The 22,437-nt window shown below is 38.9% G+C and overlaps 3 protein-coding genes across 5 annotated transcripts; all 3 read right to left on the bottom strand.

Annotated features, from left to right (window-relative positions):
- Window positions 1-635: 635 nt before the first annotated feature.
- On the bottom strand, window positions 636-2,203 carry LOC103716546 (squamosa promoter-binding-like protein 8). The gene is made up of 2 exons (XM_008804583.3): window positions 1,497-2,203; window positions 636-1,368 (listed from the first exon to the last, which is right to left on the bottom strand). The coding sequence occupies exons 1-2, from the start codon at window positions 1,988-1,990 to the stop codon at window positions 768-770; spliced, it is 1,095 nt and encodes a 364-aa protein (XP_008802805.2). The 5' UTR covers window positions 1,991-2,203; the 3' UTR covers window positions 636-767.
- Window positions 2,204-9,622: 7,419 nt separating this feature from the next.
- On the bottom strand, window positions 9,623-15,523 carry LOC103716545 (S-norcoclaurine synthase 1-like). The gene is made up of 4 exons (XM_008804582.3): window positions 13,204-15,523; window positions 11,777-12,024; window positions 10,220-10,544; window positions 9,623-10,003 (listed from the first exon to the last, which is right to left on the bottom strand). The coding sequence occupies exons 1-4, from the start codon at window positions 13,444-13,446 to the stop codon at window positions 9,764-9,766; spliced, it is 1,056 nt and encodes a 351-aa protein (XP_008802804.2). The 5' UTR covers window positions 13,447-15,523; the 3' UTR covers window positions 9,623-9,763.
- A 1,421-nt stretch (window positions 15,524-16,944) lies between these two features.
- LOC103716544 lies at window positions 16,945-20,798 on the bottom strand. 3 transcript variants are annotated; one of them, XM_008804579.4, is made up of 4 exons: window positions 20,596-20,798; window positions 18,930-19,043; window positions 18,575-18,842; window positions 16,945-17,318 (listed from the first exon to the last, which is right to left on the bottom strand). In XM_008804579.4, the coding sequence occupies exons 2-4, from the start codon at window positions 19,011-19,013 to the stop codon at window positions 17,170-17,172; spliced, it is 501 nt and encodes a 166-aa protein (XP_008802801.2). In that variant the 5' UTR covers window positions 19,014-19,043; window positions 20,596-20,798; the 3' UTR covers window positions 16,945-17,169. The 3 variants fall into 3 exon arrangements, with proteins under 3 accessions (XP_008802801.2, XP_008802802.2, XP_008802803.2); XM_008804580.4 differs by having other exon boundaries at window positions 18,930-19,040; XM_008804581.4 differs by having other exon boundaries at window positions 18,930-19,022.
- Between the last annotated feature and the right edge of the window lie 1,639 nt (window positions 20,799-22,437).

Here is a 22,437-nt window from a genome sequence, read left to right as displayed (position 1 = left end):
TCCCTTCTTCCCCTTTTAAAGCCTTCCCCTAGTCGATGAAGGCCACCTGGCTTGACAGTAGTAGGTGAGGAGCCATTATGATAGGTCTCCTTACTGTTTAATATATCATCACTTCTACATAACCTCCTCTTCACTAAACTGATATATCGATGCAGCTTAAGATATCATATATATGATGCCGTGAGATAAGATGATTAGTATACTAATAGGATATTGTACATCTCCTACAGTATAGTGACAGTCATTGTTTAATTAAGTTTATGAGTATATGTGAATCTTTGTCGTCGGCTTCCCAGTAGTTTAAGGTACTGCTTGGAATGTCGAGGGTATCTGAAGATGAATTAAACTCCTTTTAATGAGATATAGGAAGTTTCCTTCGGGTGAGCAAATAAAACATGCACCCTTTTTCGCATTAAGGAATCTCAATCTCATCACCCACAGGGTACGGAGATGCCGTCTGCTTCTTCCCATCTGTATCTCGCTTCATGCTATAGAAATTAAATAGAAGCGTCCGTCATTCTTCTTTACGTGGAGGTAGCAGGCTAAAGCCACCGGTTTTATTAGCTCTCTTTTATCATCCGCCACCTTTTTGCACTCGTGCACCGTTACCAAAACTTAAGGAGAACAAATAGAGATGTGACCATACCAATATTTCCAAAACTAAGATGACTCTTATTAAGAAGAAAAAAAACAAGAACAAGAAGAAAGGAACTCAAAAGGACAACAAAAAGCAACTCAAGAACTACATTCTACTGCTGCTGCTTCTCCTACTTGCTCTGATAAAGCCCTCTGATACTGCTTCCGTCCTCCGAGTCATCCCAGCTGGGAAACCTGTTCTCATGCCCGCGGAACTCTCCAAGGTGAGCCAGCTGGAATGCAACGCTCGGCGGCGAAGTCCCCGTTGATGACGAGGCCGACAGCCCTGTTGCCGCAGCTGGGACTGTCATGATGCCCCCACTGCCGCAGCCCAGCCCGAGTGCCATCCTTGGCAATGCAGCTGGTGGTGGCAGCGGCAGCGACGGCGGCGCCTTGGGGGGCGACGCATGAGTCACAGAAGACTCGGTCTCCGGCTTGCACGCGGCGAACGCCATAGCAGCAGTAGTAGCAGAGTGGTTGCTACAGTTATTATTGCTGCTGATGCTCTTGTTGTTGATGGTGCTGCTGCTGGTATTGAAGAGTATCCTCCCTGGATTGGCCGCCGAGTTGTTGGTCACACCGCTAGTAGTGTTGGTGGTGCTGTTATTGGCATGGGTGGCCGTAATGGTGGCCGTGGTAAGGTCTTGAGACTTCCTCCTTCGCCGGTTGTGATCCGCCAGCCGCTTCCTGCAGCTCCGCTTCCCTTGATCAAACTCCGCCAGTACATGGAACCTGCATGTATATATGCACCACCATTTCATTTCCGGAACAAGCAAGCCATAGGGTGCAGTAGTTTATTTTTCTGGGAACAGAAATCATCAAGAAGAAAAGAGGATGGAGACGCTGAGCGAAGGGACGACCTGCTGCACTGCTGGCAGAAGCGCTGGGAGAGGCCGGCGGTGATGACGATGGAGGCCTTGGAGTGGAACTCGCAGACCTTGTGGCGTCGGTGGTAGTGCTTGGCATGGGTGAGGTCCGCGGCGCAGCCCTCGGCCTGGCACCGGGCGGTGCGGGTCCGCCGCCTGCACACCCGGCCGACGGCCATCTCCTCCTCCGGCGAGGCAGAGGAGAAGTAGGTCCGCACGCCAAGGTTCAGCCCGATCCTCGCCGGCGCCGGCGGCAGCGCCAGTCCATATCTCTGTTGGCATGAGGACGGCGATGATGATGGAGGCGAGAAGAGCGCCGCGGCTGTCAGCGGCTGGGGGTTTGGGAAGAAGTCGACGCCGCCGAGGCCACCGTGGCCGCCGTAGTAGTCGAACACCGGCCGGTCCTGTCCTGTGTCCTGGCCGGTCTCCTGGTCCCCGAACAGCAGCATCGCCGCCGCCGGATTCCCCCATTCATACTCCAACATCATCTTTCTTCACTTCCTCCCTCTCTCCTTTTTCTTATACTTATATATGTTTATATATTTATCTCCCGTTTATCTTATCTCCGCTGCCCGTCAAGTCGATTTATGGTGTCATCTCCAGCAGCTACCAACCAGAAAAGGAGAGATTCGGAGGGCAGGGGGGAGGAAAGAAGGGTGGTGAGACGGGGATAAAGGAAAGGAGAGACGGTGAGAAGTGGCTGGCTTTCACACTACTCCGAAATGGGGGAACGGTTAAGGCTTATATAGCCGAGATTTTACTGAGGTAATCCCGCCGGTTTTTGAGTTTTTTAACCGGACAAAGAAAGAAAAAGTTTACCATTAAACTCGGTAAAATGAAGGCCGGGAGCGGGCGGGGCGCAGCTTTGCTCACCAGGGCCCCAACCTTGGTTCTTGCATGGGATTTGATTAGAATAATAATATGGGCGGAAGAGGACGGAACGAGTCCCATCAAATCAGATCGTCTCCGACGGGGCGTCCGGGAGATCGTCTCGGATGCCTCCTGAAGGAGTTGGGGATGGGAGTGGGGGGCGGGACGGTGGGACTCCGGGCGCCTGACACCAGGAAGCTTGTATGCACCTTCCTCGTTCGTGATTTCGGTGTCCCGTCCTTGGTATGGCTGCGCCCTAATCTACCCCTATACTTGCACGAATTGACGTACGCAGGTCTCCCCGCCCCCTCCGCCGCTTGCTCTCCTCCATTGAAAGCGATGCAGTGCTTTGGATGGGGCCTAGGGGCATATCCGAAATATGGCTGGAAAGAGCCGGGCAAAGCGTGGGAACAAAGGACGGAGGGGAGGGGGAGGATTCGGTGGGTATCGTATCCACGTTCAACATGCTGTTATTAGATTCCTTTGGCTCCATGGGGTCGTCGGACGGCTCCAATCAAGTCTACATTTTCCAACGATTTCGGCTAACCGTTATCTTACACGTCGCCCTCTACAGTGCCGGACAGCCCGTGTGCAGCTTGTAGTGCAACGAATTAATTTTGACGGTGATCCATGCGACAGCCCGTTGATCTGTGCTATGCAATCTTCTATTTGCACCATAAAAAGCATTGCAAATCCACCGAATCATTCATCTAAAAAATAAAGTGCTTTTGCTTATCTTCAAAATACAGTATTGCATTAGAATGCCAAATATGCTGCGGCCAAAAGATTGGACGAAAGTTCTTCATTTTTCAGATAAGCAACATGGTGATCAATGTTTCGAACATTGCTGCTCTCTGTGATACAAAATATGCATTCAAGATAATTCGGATTTATATAATTATTCTCTGATTTGCAATCTTAATAATGATACATGCCACATGCATAACCAATCATTCACGGCTTTTATGAATTTATAATAGTATATTTATTGCATATAACTTCAAATATATAAAATTGATTATAAATTGTTAGAAAAGAACTTGATTATGGTTGTTGTTGTTGTTAGAGCTCAATGCACATTTACTAGCAGCATTTTATGGTATTCAAAGGGGGTGGAATGCTCCATGCTAGCTAAGTGATTTTCAAGTTACCAAAGCATTAATTTTTGTAATTAAAATGATTAATGCTTTAGTAACTCAAAATTCTTTCAACAAGCCTTTCTCTTTGTTTGTTAATCTTTTTCTTAGGTCCTTTTGACTTGGCTTTACGAAGTATAGCATTTAAGTAAACTCCTGACTTGCCATATCATTTTTGATCAATTGTTTACCATGTAAGTAAATTGTTGATGATCTAGCATTAGCATGGGGTGGTTTATAGAACTCAGCCAGTTTGTACCCTTCTTCCTCTTACACTGGCAGGGGAGCTCAGCTTGACATTCACGGTATAAAAAAATAAGAGCATAGCATGGAGTGATCGTGTATTGGAGGCAGCAAGCCTGCCACGTTGCAAGGCTTTTAGCACACACTAGCACACGACTGCTATTCACCGTTCAACAGCAAATCCATGCAACTCCAACAACGCGATCAATTGACTACAGTTCTCGTGGCGTTATTTCCGTATAAAGAATTAAAGATCACTGACACAGTGACGTCGGCACGTGGTACGGAATGCTCAGCGTAGAGAGAGAGAATCTGGAGAATGAGAAATCGAGGTCCACCCGTCCGATCCCCATCAGACCGCGGAGAGCCGACCTCTTCCTCCCATGCCGACGGCTGCCGCATTCTCCCTGCACGTCCCGACCGTATATTTGCACCTTCCGCGTTTTACGCGGCGCGCGATACGTGTACCCATTCCCCCATGGCCCTGCCGGGGCCTCCGGCACGTACGAACCCCTTCAACCCCGGCGTGCGTGCGTGGGTGGGAGGGAGGGGAGAGAGAGAAAACGAGAATGTTACGGTGTACGAGCCCCATCGGTGGAGCATCGGGCGATCAGTGCCCTCCGATGGATGGGGTCATCGGAACGTGGCGTGTTTTAAGAGCGAGCGCGCCACTGCTTTGACCGTCAAAGAGTCGAAGAATTTTCCTGCCTTCGGGGTGGTAAAAATTAGAACCCAACCGGAGTCCCGTAACCGCCAGCGATCCAAGTAACGAATGTAGAGATAGTACCATGGCCGTCCCTTCCTCGGATCGCCGTCAAGGATGGCAGACGGAGGAGGCGCGGTGACCGGCCAAGTTCCAGGGAGGTAACCTCACATGAGAGTGCGTGAATCCATTAGTTCGTGAGCTTTAATTTCCTGGAACTCTGTTTAACTAGGACCAGTAATGATTCGAGAAATTAGACTAGAATGGGTAGGAGGAAAGAGTTTCGCGGTAGGTTCGTATTTGTTTTCTAATGAACACTATATATGTTTATTCGAGCGTATTTGTGTGTACTTTTTATGTGCCAGCGGAATGCTTGCAGATTTTCTATAATTGTTTCTTTTTCCGTTTTGTTTCACGTTTCTGATAGATTTCTGGGTCGCATTGACCGCTCCGGAGAACAGCACAGCGAGAAAGAGCGCAACATGGAAGAAAATCACAGGAGTTGTAGTGCTTGTTCTGCACCAAAGGGAGCTGCACATTCTTGGATTGGATAGCCGTCTATCTTGAAAATGGATGGTGATCGTGACACATCATGCTTGGCATCCAATGATTTCCTCACTATTTTTGAGAGCCGTGACAACCGTACGTATGTCTTCGAAATAGATAACATGGCAGCTTTCCAGGATTGTTGCTTTGCACCGTAAAAGATCCGACCTCCATGGGATACTACACTGGTATGAGGGTAATTTCATCCATGGTTGATTAACTGATCCTTCCCCGTGCTTAAAATGTGCCATATCAAAAGCGAAATAGCAACAATAAGGGATATATCAATCAAATGGATCGAAGATAAACGTTGATACTTTATTTATCATAGCAGAGGACCTTGAAACCTAGATGTAAGTGGGATATACGAGATGAATGGTATGCAGATGTATATCCTTATTTAAAATTATATATACCCTTATAAATTAACTTATATAGTTACGTGCATACATCTTATAAGTTATTTCTTAACAAGTCTATCCTTGGTATTACATTTCGCTTGATGATGTTAATTTAATTAATATTTAGTTAAATAATTTTTTGATATGCATGTATCCTTATAAATATTTGAAGTTGTATGTACACATGAATTTATTATTTTCTTTATAAATTAATATTCTTACACATTTACTTTTATTGGATTATGAATAATTCAAATATTTCATTTTTAGATAACTCGTTTTTTCGTAGTGTTAGATGGCATGTTGATCGTAGGATAGGCATGGAAAAAAAAAAATAATTCTCAAGAATATACATGCAAATAGTAAAATCATAAGGATATACATATAATTTCAGATATTTATAAGGATATACCTATAAAAATTTTGAGAAGTAGTAATCTGAAGATCACTTACAACAGAAATAGGGAGATAGAAAGATCATTATTAAGCAAGTAATAATATTTTCTCCCTCTATTTAAGAAAAGATAGGCCTTACGTACGTACCCATCATCAATTATGAAATGCATTACTTAGAGTTAACGATGCTCCCGCCATTATGCCCACCAAAGAAAACAAAATCAATCCACCGGTCATATTTTATAGCAAGACAGATGTCTATGAAGTGATTTATACTCAAACCTCTAACTCATGGTCGGTCGACTTATGTTCTCTATCAAACTATGAGTCAGTTTGTCAGATAAATCATATAAATAACTTCCTCGTTTAAGCCTTGGTTTGTCCGGGAGTAATTCTACATGCATGATGCATCAAGCTAGCCGCTTTAGCAACAAGATTAGCCCATCTTAATGTTAAACAATGTGCAGGGTGGAAGATACATTGGTGATCTTGTTTTCTATTCCGAAGTAGTGTATTGAAGCATTTTTGATATGAATGTGCCTAGTTTCGGAGAAGAATAGCTATGTACCCGAGAGGGAATTGAATGACTGTCATAGCAGTTGCGGATGATGCAGATTAATCATGGAAGCTAACAGATTTCATCCATTAGATTGGTATGTTGTACTCCACATGGAAGTAGTTTGGTGTATATAGAAATAGGTAGCTAGTCCTATGCAATTTCTTTGGGCATTTCCATTGCGGTTCTCTAGGACAAGCACACGGAACTTCAATAATGGCAAGGAAATCGACAAGTATTTTTAGAAGAAAAAAAAATGGACTACTTGAAGAGATATCTGGACCTGCCTTGAGGCTTGGAGATTGAATTGAAACTATGTGAGGTGTGTGCTTATAGGAAAAGGATTAAAAATTCAGTATTCGAGCACATGTTGGACCACGCTTAAAATGCCAAGTGTTTCAGAACAACTTAATCTAAGTATGTGCCTGAAGTTGCAGAACAAATAACAAAATAAGATCTCATGCTACTAGACCATTATGGTCTCGGAGTTTTCTTGCTAAGGATTCCAAGTGAAGATTTATCAATGACGATCTAAAAGCCAGTTTGGTATCCTAAGCCCTGATGAGAGGATAATAGCTAGAGTAGGAACTGAAAAGAGGAGTGGAATCAGCCACTAGAGCTTACGAGTTGTTCTATTAGTTTAAGATGCACTTAAACTTCCGCATAGTGCATCTACCTCCGTTCAGACTTGGTGTCTTTTGGCTACTTTTTCAAACATGTCTACTCAAGAAAGTGTCCTTTGCCAAAAAAAATACTTTCGGTTTCTTTGATCGAAAGTTTTGGTCATTTTATGTTTTCAGACAGCAATCCATGGTGGGTTTCTACAATGGTTTTTCCATCTCAATTTTTAAATATTTTATTTTCTGATTTTCACTGATGTTTTTATACTATAATGGTTTTATTTTATCTGATTTACCCAAAAAAAACCATCTAAAATTTATTGAGATAACGATGGACAGATTATGAAAAAGGGAAGTGGGGGAGAAGAGATTAAAAAAAATAGGAAAGAACAAGAAAAAAAGTGAAATGTGAGCTTATTTTCAAAATAACTTGCTCGTCCAAAAGAGCATTATCGCTTGAAAAGGCAAAGGAATTCGATTAGTAGATGGAAATCCCAAAAAAAAAAAAAAAATCTCTCGGACGGATGTAAAATATTTTTTTTCAAGGCCTATAATTTTTGGGTTGGAGTTGGATTCAACAGCTCTTCATGAAAAGAATAATTATGCAAAAGGATCAGTATGCCCGTATCCTTATCTGTACCATTTTCTCATGCAGTTTAGCATCCTATTTTCCAGTTGAATCTTTCTAAAGCTAGTGTAGATGGATGCAAGTGGGTTAAGAAGACGACATATAAATTGACTGTTTTGTCAAATACATGCTTATGGGGAAAGCCGCCAGCGTAGATGGATGAAAGTGGGTTAAGAAGTCCACATATAAATTGACTGTTTTGTCAAATATATGCTTATGGGGAATGCCGGTACTCAAAAACTACCCAGCGAATAATAAGATCTAAATTCAATTACAAACACTACGATTAGTTCGTGGTTAGCTCAAAGATATATGTGCTATAGTATCTTCTAGTCTATATAGGTTATGATCGAGCTCTCTTTGATACCATTTGTCACAACCCAGAACCTCATCCAAAAAAGCTAGCTAGAATGTATTATTTGGACTCATTGATCTTTATAAATATCCAAAATCTATCCAGCGAATAATCGATATAGGACTAAACACAAACCCGCATAGATTATCACAATTCACCTAATAACTGGCTCAACTTTTATGTGAATCATCTAGAACTATATATTCCACCAATCCCTGCTTGCCACCCAGGATAGAGAACAAGGAATAAAGTGAAGATCAGCGGCAATGCTCCTCTGTAACGGATGGAGCCTTGACAAGCAAGGTTATGCTTAATCCAACCATCCAAGAGTTAAACTTCTCTAAACGGAATAATTATAGCATGTGTGTGAGATATACCTGGCATGGTACATCATATATTATTCCATCCAATGATTCAAACTTATTAACAAAAAATGACTCCTGATATTTTGTTTGTAGAATGGCATGTGACCCCAAATAGATTGATCGTGCCGGCCCCAGATTCAGAAAAAATACGAAATACAAAAAAATATTTGTAGAGAATTACGAGAAGAAAATAATAGCAAAAGAAAAAAAAATAAAAAAAATAAAATTATTAAAAGTATAAAAGCCAAAATAATGAATTTGGCTATCTGTCATAGAGAAGCTTAAAGTCTCTAAGACACTTCACCTCAATATAAAAAAATTCTTTCCAAATTTTTACTAACTCTCTCCTCCATTTATAAAACTATATTATCTCTTGACAAAAACATCAACCTAACTAAAGTGGACTAGCACTAAAAGGTAAACTATTCCAACTAGTATTGTAATAGAAAAAAGATAAACAAGAAATAAAATTTTATTATAAATAAAACAAGCAATGGACTTCCAATATTGTTTTGGTGGCTATTTATCTTCTGGAGAAGATAGCTAAAGACAATACTTTGATCCACAGTTCTCTCTCTCCAAGGACTTGGGAGCGGTAAGAACAGATCTCTCGTCCTAGGGAGAAGTGTTCAGCCCTCTATTCCTTTCTATTGGGTCCTTTGTTTCCCCTTTTCTTTTCACTTCTCTTTGCATGATCTCTCATCTCTTTCCTTGTTCTATGCGTAACTATTTCTATCTTCTCCGTCTTTTAATCTTTGTAATTCATTTTTTATTTTGACTTCACAAATGATGGGTACTCGCACTTTCTTTACAGCATGAGACACCACAGATTCCATGTAATGGGAGATTTGCTGTGAACGGCAAGCCAGATGAGGTCTCAGTTGGAAGCTTTCAACCTACTCCACTAAAAAAAAAGGCAGCTTAATAGGCAAGAAATTTTTTCTACTTTTAATACGGCATACATCTGCACTCTATTAATAAGAGCAAGCTGATTCTTTCAGCCTATCAAATTTGCTCTTAGATGGAAAAAAAATATTACCTGATACATAGAATGGGTACTTTTGGAAAGAAAATCATGTTAAAAGGACAGTTGCTTAATTACCTTTATAATATCTGTTCCTAACAAATCTAATCTCCTTCCAAATTCTTTATAAGACCATTCAAATTGATGATATGATAAACCTCGTTTTCTTTCTCCAAAATGTGGACTTGCACCTGCTTGTTGACTAGTATAATGAAAAAAAATGATGTTAATGAACAGAGTTAAGGCCCCACATGGCATGCTTTCTAAGACCACCGAATTCAGCAATGTAAAACCCAAACTCATTTTTATTAAAGAGCAAGCCTTAAGAAACCTTGGAAGTGCATTTCACTTTTGATGAAACAATAGTCAAGTTCAGAAAACAGTTATACCAGACCTCTTCATTCTCGAAAGATCACCTTCATAACTTCATGCGATCCAAGAAGCTCTTCCCATCAAGTCTAGCAGAGAAGAAGAGCTTCATAAAGTTCTCATGGTCCACTGTCCTATAATTTACCTCGCTTCCTCTTGCAAGCTGTGGAAGGGGACCTATCATGGCACCATTGTTTGGGCTGTGAAATGCTGCAACAGAAAGCCGTTCTTTTCCCGTGCTTACGACAGCCCTATGCTCAATGCTTTTATACCTCCCATTACTGAATATCTATAAGCAAGAAATATAAATGAGAGATCCATTATTTCTTTGCTTGGGAGAAATGAGATCCATGGTGAGAAAAAGGACTTTAAACAGCTAGCAGTAATAAAAATCTAAGATAGTTTCTGGAGTTATCCTCTTATATATTTATTCACAATAAAACAACAAACTCTCAATAAATGATGATCAAATCTGCAACTTTTTCCAACAGGGGAAGAGGATTACCTCAAAGATATCACCAACATTAACAATGAAAGCACCAGGAAGGGGCTTGACAGGGACCCATTTGCCATTTTTCTTGATTTGCAACCCTTGAACTTGATTTACTTGAAGGACCAGTGTTATAAGATCACCATCAGAGTGTGGGGACAAGCCCAACACCTTGTCTGCTTGGGGGCATGGGGGGTAGTAATTTATCCTGACTGATTGTATTCCTTCCTCAGTCATTTCGGTGAGGATCTCTGGATTAAGTCCTAGGTTCTTGGCCATTAAACCCAATAGACAATCTGCTGTGTTCTTCAGCTCTTGTGAGTACTCATCCAGTGTAGCCCTGAAAATACTTACACTGGTTAAGAAAGGTTGGAGAAAAAAGAGCAAGCATTTACTAGCGACAATAGCCTCTACTAACAAAGAACAACAGTCTATTGACCATCAGCAACAACATCTTCTTCAGACATTTGATAAATGAGTTTTACTAAATCAATTCAGAGTGAATGCTGAAAGTTCTGGTGAGTTAGCGCATCAGTTGTAAGGTGTTATAAATAGAATCCAATTAGCCTCCTAGTTTTGGGACACTCGACACTGCTGGTGTAAAGCCAGAGGGATGTGGTTTTCTAGGCTTGCAGAATATAGTTATCCACAAGTGCTTAGGTTAAAGAGAAGAACGAAGAATGATTTAGGTTGAGAAGGTATTTAAATAAATTCTGCTTTAATGCAGCAAAGTGCAGGAAACTTTTATGAAAGAAATCATCTTCAGTGATTTCAATGAAGACTATAAGAAATATTGTGCTGTCATTGGAGGCAGAATGACAAAACACAAAATTTCATGTCCTTTACTAAGTCTTTATCTTCTTTTGTTTTAGCATTGGAGCTAAGATTAGATACATTGAATCATATATGAATATAATTAGCTTACTATGCTTGAGATTTCATTTCTAATGAATCAAATCTTGCACTTTGAAAAGCAATTTGTCGTGATCAAGCAATTCTGCCACAAAATTTGGAGACAGAAAACAATGCTGTCATTGCAAATCTTGAAGCTTGTCTCATAAAATTTTCTACAAGTCTGTCAAGCATGTGATGATCGCATGAATCTCTAGAAGCCCAGCAATATATTATCCTAAGATAAAAAGTTTATCAGTTATTGCCGAAAAAACTCTCCCAAAGATTAGACTTTGCCTTTTGCCTTTCTTTCTCCTATAACTACAAGAAAGTAAAATGAGCTATGAAATCATTGGAAAAACACGAGCAAAACCATAGAGTCTTGACCAAACTATTAATGGTTGGATTTGATAATCCTTATTCAGCAATTGTTCTTATAAAACATAAGGCAACCACAAAACAGATATTCAACATTGCCACTTACAATACGCAAACCTTGGTCAATGACTCATCTATATTTCCCCAAACATGCAAAAATTCAATGCAGAATGGTTAGTTGGAATTTATTCTCTGAGTGAGGGGATATTATCATCTTTCCCCATTTTCTGGGTTACAACCTTAAAGAGTTCTTACTACTTACAACAAGTTTAGCTAAAAGGAAACACACCACTGCGTTTGTACCTGAATGTGAGTGGTTGAGTAGGCCAAAATCTCACGTTTCTCTGGTTAAGTGGTTGGGTGTTGAAGTAAAGTATGTCTGCCCAATCTAGCTTTTGATCCTCTGATACGACAAATAACTGACCATAACCTTCAAGATTGCCCGGCAGCTGAGCAAATTGCTCCTTTACCTCTAAAGGAAGTTTGAAGAACTCTTCAATATCAATCTTCATTCTCCCAATCAGTTCATTGGGAACATTATGGTTAATCAACTGCAACGAACAAATCAACAATTAAGCAGTTGGTCCATAAAAAAGTAAGTATGCATTCTGAAGAAGACAAAAAACCAAAACATTGCACTCTTATTTGAAAAAAAAAAATGCAGTCTTATGTATTGAACTTCCCCATGAAATTTAGACCAAATAATATATAGAATCAACCTAGTATTTGGTAGGACTCATTGTCATGACAACTCAATTATTCTGATCATGGCCTCAGTGGCGGAGCCAGGATTTTGGTTGAGAGGAAGCAACAGTATGAGTTCTAATTTATTTATACAAAAAAAAATCGAACTATCAAGGTGATGCCAATTTGTTATAAATTTAATAAAATGCAAGATTGCTATTGTCTCAAGGAAGCAAAAGGGTTTCCTACAACAAGCAAAATATAATATTGTATACCAACTCCGAAATATACATGAGAATGGAGCATTTTAGAATTAGGGAGTGTTATTATTATTGAGAACTTGGGACAATAGTAAGAAGGAAGGAATATAATAAAGAAGGAAACCTTTTCAAGAGTTCAGAAGATAAATACCTGATCATATTTATCTCTCTGCATCTCTTTGACCTCTTGCTAAAGTCTTAAAAGAAAAATATGTCACATTTAATGCTTCAAATATATTGGAGGAGCATCATGGATTTGAAGGATAGTTTGGCTCCTCTTAAAATGTGATCTGTGAAGATCCCAACCCACAAGCAGATACTAGTAGTGTTATACAATGGAAAATCCAAATCAATAGGTAGATTGGGAGAATACCTCCAGATTTCCACGGACAAAACAGACATGGAAACTAACTGTAACAGCCCACTTATTAAATTCCTATATTTTAGTCGAATTTATCTTGAGAACGGGGAATTGCAAGCCCCCCGAGCTCAGCCGGTGTGCATGGCCTGCTCCATCCAATCTTTCAGTCTGATAAGTAAAATAGATTAGTTTTAAAAAGTATTAACATTAGAGAAGCCGGTCGAGCACTGAAAAACTTACTGCCAACTAGTCTCGTTACATCTATATCGTTGTTTCCGTTTTACCATCGTGGTAGCCATGGCCCCAGGGGGGAACAAAAAGAAAGCAAGAAATAAAAAAGTCCGAGTATGAATGAACAAACTCGGTTCAAATTTCTTTCAATTATTTGTTTTGTCTATGTATCATAAGAAGATTAGATTACTGACCTGAAAGAAGCCCCACTGCTCGCAGGCCAGATTAAGCTTGGCGGATTCATCCCGGGATGACTGGGGTTGGAGTAGTCTATTCATATCGATGACCGGGATCTCGAGACTACCGCCGTCACCGGTGACGGGATCCGACTCTGCTTCGGGCCGGAGATACCTCGGAGGGACCTCGCTCAGGCCACTGGAGGCAGCAGCCAGAGCCTGGACGTTCGCCACGGGGAGCGAGCCCACCGATTCCATCATCTTCTCCCCCACCTTACCCTCCCTCCAGCTTTATAGAGCCCTGGACCTTCCAGGTTTAAAATAAAGAAGAATAGCTAAAATATGGTCATAAAAAAATAATTTGTCCGTCAATCCAAAATCCAAATGCTAGCCAACAAAATTCATGCATGAATAATGAACAAAGCCAGCAATAACATCTTGTATTCTTGAAATATTTCAAGTTTCACCCTAGCTACTGCCGGATTATGGATGCTGCTTTCTGGATTTGTTAATGTTACATAACTAAAAAACTCGTTACAAGGCATCCAGAATTGTTTTTAACTTTATAATGCCATAAAACTTTTAGGACCAAAACTAAGAACAATGAATAAATACGTATAGATGGTTTTCAATTGTTCTTCCATCTATGCTCATGAAAGAACTTTTCGCTACCTTAAAAAGATACAGAATATAGAAACGAGTTTATAAAACTTTCTGCCAACTGAAAATTGGTACCTAAGGATCAATTTTGAAGGGAATGTGGAAAATAATATTAAAGAGCTTAATATAACTGAATACGTTATGTACAGGGTTCTCTAAAAATTATAAAAATCAAAAATGAGAAGGCTACCCATGTTTAAGGTTGTATCCTAAATTATCTACATAGAGCTTAGCACAACTGCATTAATCACCTACGGGTGTTTCATTAAAAAATTACTAGGAAAATCAGTAAGGTTATCTATTTTTTATGTCATGGTGGAAACAATCTATCTAGATAGCTGGTCATATATTCAGAGGGATACTGTCATTCACGTAATAAAGGTCTTAACATCAACGAGCATGGATATTTATGAAATACAGGAGCACATAAACTCAATTAACAATCAGTGAGTTTCTAATCAAACTAGACTAAGCTAGGGCTGGTTGGCCTAACACTGCAGTTATCAAAGATTTTATTTGTTCATAGAAACTGGTTGAATTAGTCCCACTGATTATTTATATTAACATACATCTACCCAAATTAATTATTACATTTCCAATTAACACTGCTATACTCTCTCTCTCTCTCTCTCTCTCTGCCTGCTACATTGACCATCATCGTTACCCTTATTGCAGAACCCATGACCATGTTATTATTAGAGGGCCGCTCCTCTTCTTTCCTTCCCCTATCTTATCATGATCTGTTGCAATACTCCTTTATGACCCCGAACTTGTCGTCCATCGAATCCACAACAACAGCTTCATCTCTGCCATTCTAATTTTGAACTCTTGAGCCCTCCATCTTGCACAACAAGAATTTCTTGCTCAAGTACACACTATTCAAGATGGAAGCATGTTAAAAACAACCATCAGGCTAGCTGGAGCAGGAAACAAGCGACACCACAAGACGCTAGGGCATTGATTATGCATAGAATACTCGACAGAATAAACGGGTGAATTATGTTGACTAGTTTGGGATGGAAAAAAAGAAAGAAAGAAAGCAAAGAAAGTTAAGGAAACCTAGCAACATGTGAACCCACAAAGAAAGAACGACACAAAATGGAAGAGAAAAGATTAGTATCAGAGACCTTGCAGTCGCAGCGGCGGGAGATGTAGAGGAGTATCTTGTCCTGCTTGTCTTGCTTGGGGTAAAGCATGTTGTTGCAGTCACCAAGAGGAAGACAAAAAGGAAAGGAGATGGTGGTGAGAGCCAATAAGCGGGTCGGAAAGGGGGGCGCAAAAGAAAGAGACGGGGGCGTGGAGAGGGGTGGTGAGAGGGAGTACGTACCATTGGAGGCAGAACTTCATGATGTTTGTTGCCAAAATAAAGAGTCTCGGACTTAGCATAGGTATGCCGTCGCCACACGAAAGGTGGTCTTCCTTTCTTCGCTTCGGCCAGTAGCTCCTTCGACATGGTCACCCTCGGGCCAAATTTGAACCACAACAGTGCTAATGATCACTCATGTCGTTGTTGCTGCTGCTATCGCCTACCCTTCGTTTTTCGTCTCTAGACTTTCAGTTTGGAGTGCGTCTGAAATCGCTGCCGGATATCAAAATGGCAGAGAAATATTGCATGTCAAGGCACAGCTAGCGTCGGAGTGCGGAGGGCGATCGCTTGGTAGGCATGGGAAGGGAATTTATTAGTTGTTGTTACTGAATGTATGAGGGAAACTTCAGTCCCATTAACATCACGACCCTATAACAAAGGTCCCTCTCCAAAGCATTATTACTTGTTATGATTGTAACAGGTTACGAACTCCATATTTGGCCACGTCTACCATTAGGGACAATGTGAGAATACATGAAAATATATATTTTTCATATATTTCTTATAAATATCTAAAATTACATGTATCATTCGCAAATTTTCTATCTACGTGTATGCACTTATGATTGTTTTTGTGCATGTATATTCTTTTAAATACTAAAATTACATGTATATCCTTATCAATTTACTGTTTATATTTATATCCATATATATATATATATATATATATATGTGTGTGTGTGTGTGTGTGTGTGTGTGTGTGTGTTTTTTACATCTATACCCTTATAATTTAGTATTTGCGCATAGATCTTTATAATTTTTTTGTGCATCTTTTCTTATTCTGCTAAGAGTATGCATGTAGAAAAAAAAAATTAAAGGTATGCATGCAAAAAAAATAAAGAAATAGTTTATAAGAATATATACAAATAAGAAATTTGTAAGGATATACATGCAATTTCAGATATTTATAAAGATATATATGCAAAAAAATATATATATATAATTTGCATAGATATAATCATAATCTCAGATATTCATAAAGATATACACAAAAAAACTCAAAATAAAATATTTTTTTATTTTTAATGATTATTAAACAGTTATATTTCAGCATGTAGAATGATTTAGATTAGAAAATATTATCTCAGTTTGGTCGATGATGGAATATCAACTGATCACCATTATTTTTGTTGTACAATGAGTATTATAATAAAATAACTACTGGAAAATAGTTCTCAATCAAATCTTGTCCATATATGTGACATAAAGAATCCCCTTGAACCTATTAGGATGGCAATTATTTTAAACCCTAGCCATACTATTTCAGCAACAAGGTCCCAATCCTCCACTCTTCAAACATCAATGACTCTTTTTCTTTTCATTTCTTTGTGAGAAATATCAAGAAGGATCACTACCCCCGGAAGCAGAGTAAGCACGATAGTTGGCCCCACTTGTATTCCAGTGAAATTGATCCCAATTCACCACCACCCAGATTCTGCAGCATCATACTTCTCGGAAGAGATGCCATTATAAAATCATTCAGCCCGGATTCTGTAGCAAGCTTAATTCGGCAAGTTGAAACAGTCAACATGCACAATGAATCAAGGCCTTGGATTTTCATACTGAACTTGTGATACTATACTTAGCTTCATCAAATCTATAGCATTCTCAAGCTTAATGGTTAAATGACCGCAGTATTTCTGTGCACGCCTATTAGGATGGAACAAACCATGCTCATTTCAAATGGAAGTATTTTTACGAAATTATCACACACTGCCTGTAGTCCCCCTTCCTTCTATGCTATGCAAAGTAATTTTCTTTATTTCAATTTCTAAAGCATTGGGAATAGACACAACAACAACATTGCACCCTTTGCCAGTTTAACGCTAGCAAGTGTGTTTGCACGTAAGCCCATAGAATGAAGGGCTACCATTCATAAGAAAGATGAATTACAATAAAGTGTAAAGTCCAAGAAACAGGAATACAATTGCAATAGTGTACCCATGCTTCCCCAAAATTTATCTGGATTTATCAGTCAGGGTGACAAGAGAACTAAGGATGCCAGGACTGAACCTGTCAGCAAGAGCTCCTTTTTCTGAAATTATGAATGTTTTCTCCTTAACATAGCTCTGTAGTTTCTTGGTGTCGTAGTCCAGTCGTTCTTGATCTACACCACAAGCAAAAAAAAAATATCATAACAAAAGAAATCAAGTTTTCCTGTATAATTTGAGTGGTGCGATCTAAAATCCCCAAAAAAAAACAAAAATAAAAATTCTAATGACCAGATATAACACTCAGTTATCCATTTGATGACAGAATTTGACAATTGTGGTTGTGAAAAGAATGGAAGCTGTGAAGGCATTTTGAACTCAGGGTCAAGCAGCAGGTCAGGAAAGCTCAGATTCAGGAAACCATGAATCCTTATGTTAACAGTACATAGACGGACAAGAAGTCTAATTCACAAGTTCATATAGCTCATAAGCATAATTTTAATCTACAGATACTGAACTTAATAAAGTCAGTATATAAGTAAACATCAGTGCAGCAGCTGAGACAAGGGTACTTAATGCTACCAGCACACTGAACCTAATAAGAAGTAAATATAGGGAAAAGATGAAACCGCAGAATCTAATGCGACCGGCGAGGAAGCCATGATCTTAAGTAAAGCTACATAAAAGCTTTGGCAATTGCAACATTTTTTGCCAGTTGCTGGAGTAACTCATCTTCATAGAAAAAGGCAAAATCCATCAATTGTCAGAATGAAAGCAAAACTTGAAATTTGTGTTTTAAAGATTCAAAGGAGTTGTCTGCATCACATTTATAATACCATGCTTCACTTGACTCAGGAACACTTGGAATAGGCTAAAACACCTATTCCAGAGACTGAGCTTTCTTCTGACCTGAGATCATGAGGCACTCATCCCCTTGCGCATGAATTAGCTTAGATCAGTACACTCTGAATCTTGGAAACACTCAAGGTGATAGACATTGAAGCTTGCTCGGGGGACAATGAGACCAAAAATCAAATCAGCACCAAAAGGTCAGAGAGAAATGGGGACTTCTTTTTCTTACTACGAGCTTACAGAAATGGCAAGATACCAGAATGACACCTTATGTATAAACTTACAACTATATAATCATTATAGATAACCCATATTTCAGTATCACTAACAGTCAAGAAGAATCTAGGATAAACAAAACTCTTACTGTCTCAAGTCTAGACACTCATCTAGAAAGTGTAAAAGATCATAAATCTTCTGGAGTACGCTAGGTTTCCTGACCTTTGCCTATAACTGAACATAAACACTTCTCAAACAAAATAAGTTGCCCTGATTCAACATCAGCTAGATTTGATCACGCAATATGAAATAACCCATTCTGTTTGCTACAAGCTAATAGCATGGATAGTAATTTAGCAAGTACCTTTCTCCAAAACGGTGTGCACCGCATGAAAAGGCATGCGGACAAAAATATCAGACCCTGGAAACATCATCCATGTATGTTCCTTCGTGTCATGATTTCCACAAGTTGGGCATATCTCCTTTACTAATTCCTTCGATTTAGTTTCCTCTATTTCTTTCATTATTGCCTCAAAAGGAGATGGAACACTACTCTTTGTTGTGCGTGCTCTCTTACGGAGAGCTGTTAAGGCTTCTCTGTTACCATTCCTCAATCTGTCATTTTCAACCATCTGTTTTAACATAGAAAATCACAAGAAGATTAGATATACTGAGACTCCCAGAGTTAGCAGTAGAAACTGAATAAGAATGGCTCATACCTGATTACGCGCCAAAAGAAGATGCTCAGCTTCAGTTTCAATCTCGACTAGAGCCTGCTGCAGTTGTTTCATACTAGGATCCATTGGAACTATCTGTATTGAAGTAGTTCACTACTGATACAAATATTTATTATTAAACATGAGAAGCTAACCACTTAGTATACAGTCACAAGAAAACATAGTTCTATGTTATATTTCATATCAAAATAAATGATAGGACCACTATTTTCGGAAGAGGGTGGCCAAAACCAACTAAATACAGCCACTTCCTTTCTTCTGTAGAAGAGTTCCGCAGGTGGGTGGGCTACACAACCAGGGGAGCAGCCCTCCTCCAAAATACAGTTACCCCCCAAACTCTGATGAATGCAAGATTCAAACTCAAGTCCCTGATACAACCACCAAGATAATTTACCAGCTTGGTAAGCTGGCAACTTCTAACCAAATACAGCCACCAGATCACTGGACTAATTTCAGCTGCTACTTCCAAAAAGATTTACTTACATCCAGAAAACTCTAAAGGGGTTGAGGGAGATAATTCTAAACTTTGTTCAGAATACATAATAAGAATACATGCAAAACTAAACCGTTAGTCTTGATCTAAATACTTTAAAACATGTACAGATCAAATTTCAGCTGATTTGGATGCTTATAGACTACAGATCAAATGAAGATATGACATTATACAATTAAAATTGTTTATTTTCATCCATTCGATGCATGGGTAAAAGATCTCAAAACTGTGTGATTTTTTGTTTCTAGGCATTTTGTGCACATAAATCATGTTCAATAGTGTCAAATTTTATTTTGAAAGATCTATCATTGATTTTCACTAGAAAGCATTAGGGGCCAAATGCACTTGAGTACATTCCAGCCTAAATCTCTCCCCCCACCCCCCACCCCAAAGCCTGCAACAAAGACAAGGCATGCAGTGAATTACTGATGAGTGATCATGGAGCTATGCACATGTCACTTTTTCTAAATTGAATAATAACCTAGATGTAATACTAATTATGTCACTGTATATAGTAAAAATTATCTGCATTGCTTACATATTTTTTTCAAATAGGTTATTGTATTAGTTTCCTCTTGTCCCTTTCTATACAATCTCAAGCCTGATTGAGATTTGAAATCCAAGGGACGACACCTGATATCCCATTGAAGAAAATTTTACAAAATTTCAATCCTTTTCGTTCGCTTGGACACAGAGAGGAGTCCTATAATATAAATATGACATTGTAATAGCACCGTCAACAGCAAACAACAATCAAATACAACATATGAGTGCCAATAAAAGGTCCAGTCATATAAAAGAAGGGGAAGAATACATCAGCAAACTCACTCCCTAAAATTTACATGCAAGACCATTTAGGCATTCCATCGAACATATGCCAGACATGGACATTTCATTAAGCATCCATCTGCAGAAGCATTCCATCGAACCTATACCAGACCTGGACATTTCATTAGGCATCGAACATGCCGATCGCAACTTCCTATTCCCATTCATGGTACTTCAAACACCATTAACAAAAGAGAGAAAAGAAAGAGACAAGTAAACGAAGATGTTGCCGCTAGAGGGGCGAGGGAGAGGGAGAGGCCGAGGAGAGGGAGGGAGGGAGGGAGGCAGAGCTATAGGGAGAGTGAGCGAGAGAGAGAGAGGCCGTACCTTGGGTGGAGGAACTGGAGCGCGGGCGGGAGGGGGAGACGACGAGCAGAAGAAAGGAAAAGGACAATCGCGGGATAAAGAAGAGATCGCGACGAGGACTTTCCTTTGGTCAGATGGGATTCATACTCCGCGGTGTTACCTAAACTATAAAATAACCCTCCAAGGCTGTGTGCTATGAGCTGAGTGAGAGAAGTGAGAACGACGGCGTATGAACCTAGTTTTTCTCCCGATTAAACGGCTTTAAAAACAAAGGAGACGTTACCGAGATTTGTTCTAGAAGTTTTTTATTTAAACTAAGAGATGTGCATGTTTTGGTGAGATGCCCATGTTTACAATATTCTTAATTTTTCTCTTGACCAAATAATTTTTGAATTATTCCTCTAAAATGAATCGATTTAGAAATATTCAATTATTCTTAAATTCCATGATTAATTCATGAATTATTCATGATAAATTAAGAAATTTTGTGTGTTACAAAGTAAAGATGCAATGTATTAGTGCCGGCGGCGGTAATGTTTTTTGTGCTTACATTTGTTATTGTTAAATCTCATATATGTATTTTTATTAAAAAATAAATAAATATAATTTTAAAGATCTATATTATTTTTAATTTTAATATTTGATTTATTTTTTAGAAGGTTTACGATGATATGGATATGTGCGGCTAAGATCTGAGGAGGTTCATGTGAGAAGGGGTACTTTGATTTGTGTTAAAAGTTATAAAAAAAGAAAAACTTAAATTAAGATGGATAGAAGTTATGAAGAAAGATACGAAGAAACTTGGAATAACATTATGAGATAATCTAGAAATAAATACATGGTAAATGAGGATCCACAAAGCAAATTCTAAGTAACTAGAGAAAGGCTAAATAATTATGATTATGGTTATGAAATTTTAATTTTTTTTTGGTTATCCAAACTATTTCTCAACTTATGAAAAAATCCTCTAATTTTTTATGTATTCCGACCGATCACATCTAATTGAGTTGTTCTAGAATGTTGAATTTATGACTATGAATATGTTAATACGGATTCAATGGAAATCCAGAAAATTTAGGGACTAAAAATATAGATTATGAAGATTTTGGGAACCGGAAAGGAAACTAGGATCCTTGACTTTAAGACAAAATGGTCCACATACTTTATATTCAACATCTCAATGCTGGTTAGATTGATTTATAATGGATCATAGCTTTTTAAGGACTAGTAAATGATTTTAAAGAATTGAGGCTTTGATATATAAATCAAATAAAAGATTGATGCATGAATCAAATAGAATTCAAGTGCAAAAGTGGTATTTTTGTGGAGAATAATGATGGAACGGCATCAAGATCCTAATTCGGAAAGATCGTCGGATTCAATGTAAACAACTTTAGCCACGACGGACAATGCTGAATAAGATCTCGAAGCAAGATCCGCCACATCAAGAAGCCAAATATTGCATAGTAAACTTTATTAAACTATAACTTTAAGATGCTTTTTTAAAAAAGTGGATAACTTTTGAAACTCTACAATATAGGTTGCCTCTTAAAGGTGAGGCATAGAGCGATCAAGATCTAATCAGTGATCCGGATCTTGAAATGAGTTAGTCAAATTCAAATTCTTTTCAAAAAAGATTTTTGAATTGAAGATATTTTCCAATCCAAGAAAAATTAGGTAGATTACCTAAAGGCAAAGTTGATATAGAAGTCGAGATATACCTCCTATGGAATTTTAGTTTTTTCATGATTGTTTCCATTAGTAATATCTATTTTGGAAAAGCTATGTCTTCTTTTAAATAGAGGAGGAATCCATCCAAATTATGTAGGTGTGGACCTCACTAGTTTAAATAGAAGCTATATA

The sequence above is a fragment of the Phoenix dactylifera genome, chromosome 2 (genome assembly GCF_009389715.1).
Source record: "Phoenix dactylifera cultivar Barhee BC4 chromosome 2, palm_55x_up_171113_PBpolish2nd_filt_p, whole genome shotgun sequence".
NCBI lineage: Eukaryota > Viridiplantae > Streptophyta > Magnoliopsida > Arecales > Arecaceae > Phoenix > Phoenix dactylifera.
This window is presented reverse-complemented; position numbering and strand designations above follow the sequence as displayed.

Excerpts from the sequence above, each read along its gene's own strand:
- LOC103716546 (XM_008804583.3), bottom strand. The coding sequence starts at position 1,990 with ATGATGTTGGAGTATGAATGGGGGAATCCGGCGGCGGCGATGCTGCTG. Across the intron at positions 1,369-1,496 it reads TTCTGCCAGCAGTGCAGCAG|GTTCCATGTACTGGCGGAGT; the intron begins GTCGTCCCTTCG and ends ATATACATGCAG.
- LOC103716545 (XM_008804582.3), bottom strand. The coding sequence starts at position 13,446 with ATGATGGAATCGGTGGGCTCGCTCCCCGTGGCGAACGTCCAGGCTCTG. Across the intron at positions 12,025-13,203 it reads AGCAGTGGGGCTTCTTTCAG|TTGATTAACCATAATGTTCC; the intron begins GTCAGTAATCTA and ends TGTTCGTTGCAG. Across the intron at positions 10,004-10,219 it reads ATGTTGGTGATATCTTTGAG|ATATTCAGTAATGGGAGGTA; the intron begins GTAATCCTCTTC and ends TCTTGCTTATAG.
- LOC103716544 (XM_008804579.4), bottom strand. The coding sequence starts at position 19,013 with ATGGATCCTAGTATGAAACAACTGCAGCAGGCTCTAGTCGAGATTGAA. Across the intron at positions 18,843-18,929 it reads TTCTTTTGGCGCGTAATCAG|ATGGTTGAAAATGACAGATT; the intron begins GTATGAGCCATT and ends ATGTTAAAACAG. Across the intron at positions 17,319-18,574 it reads GCACACCGTTTTGGAGAAAG|ATCAAGAACGACTGGACTAC; the intron begins GTACTTGCTAAA and ends CTTGTGGTGTAG.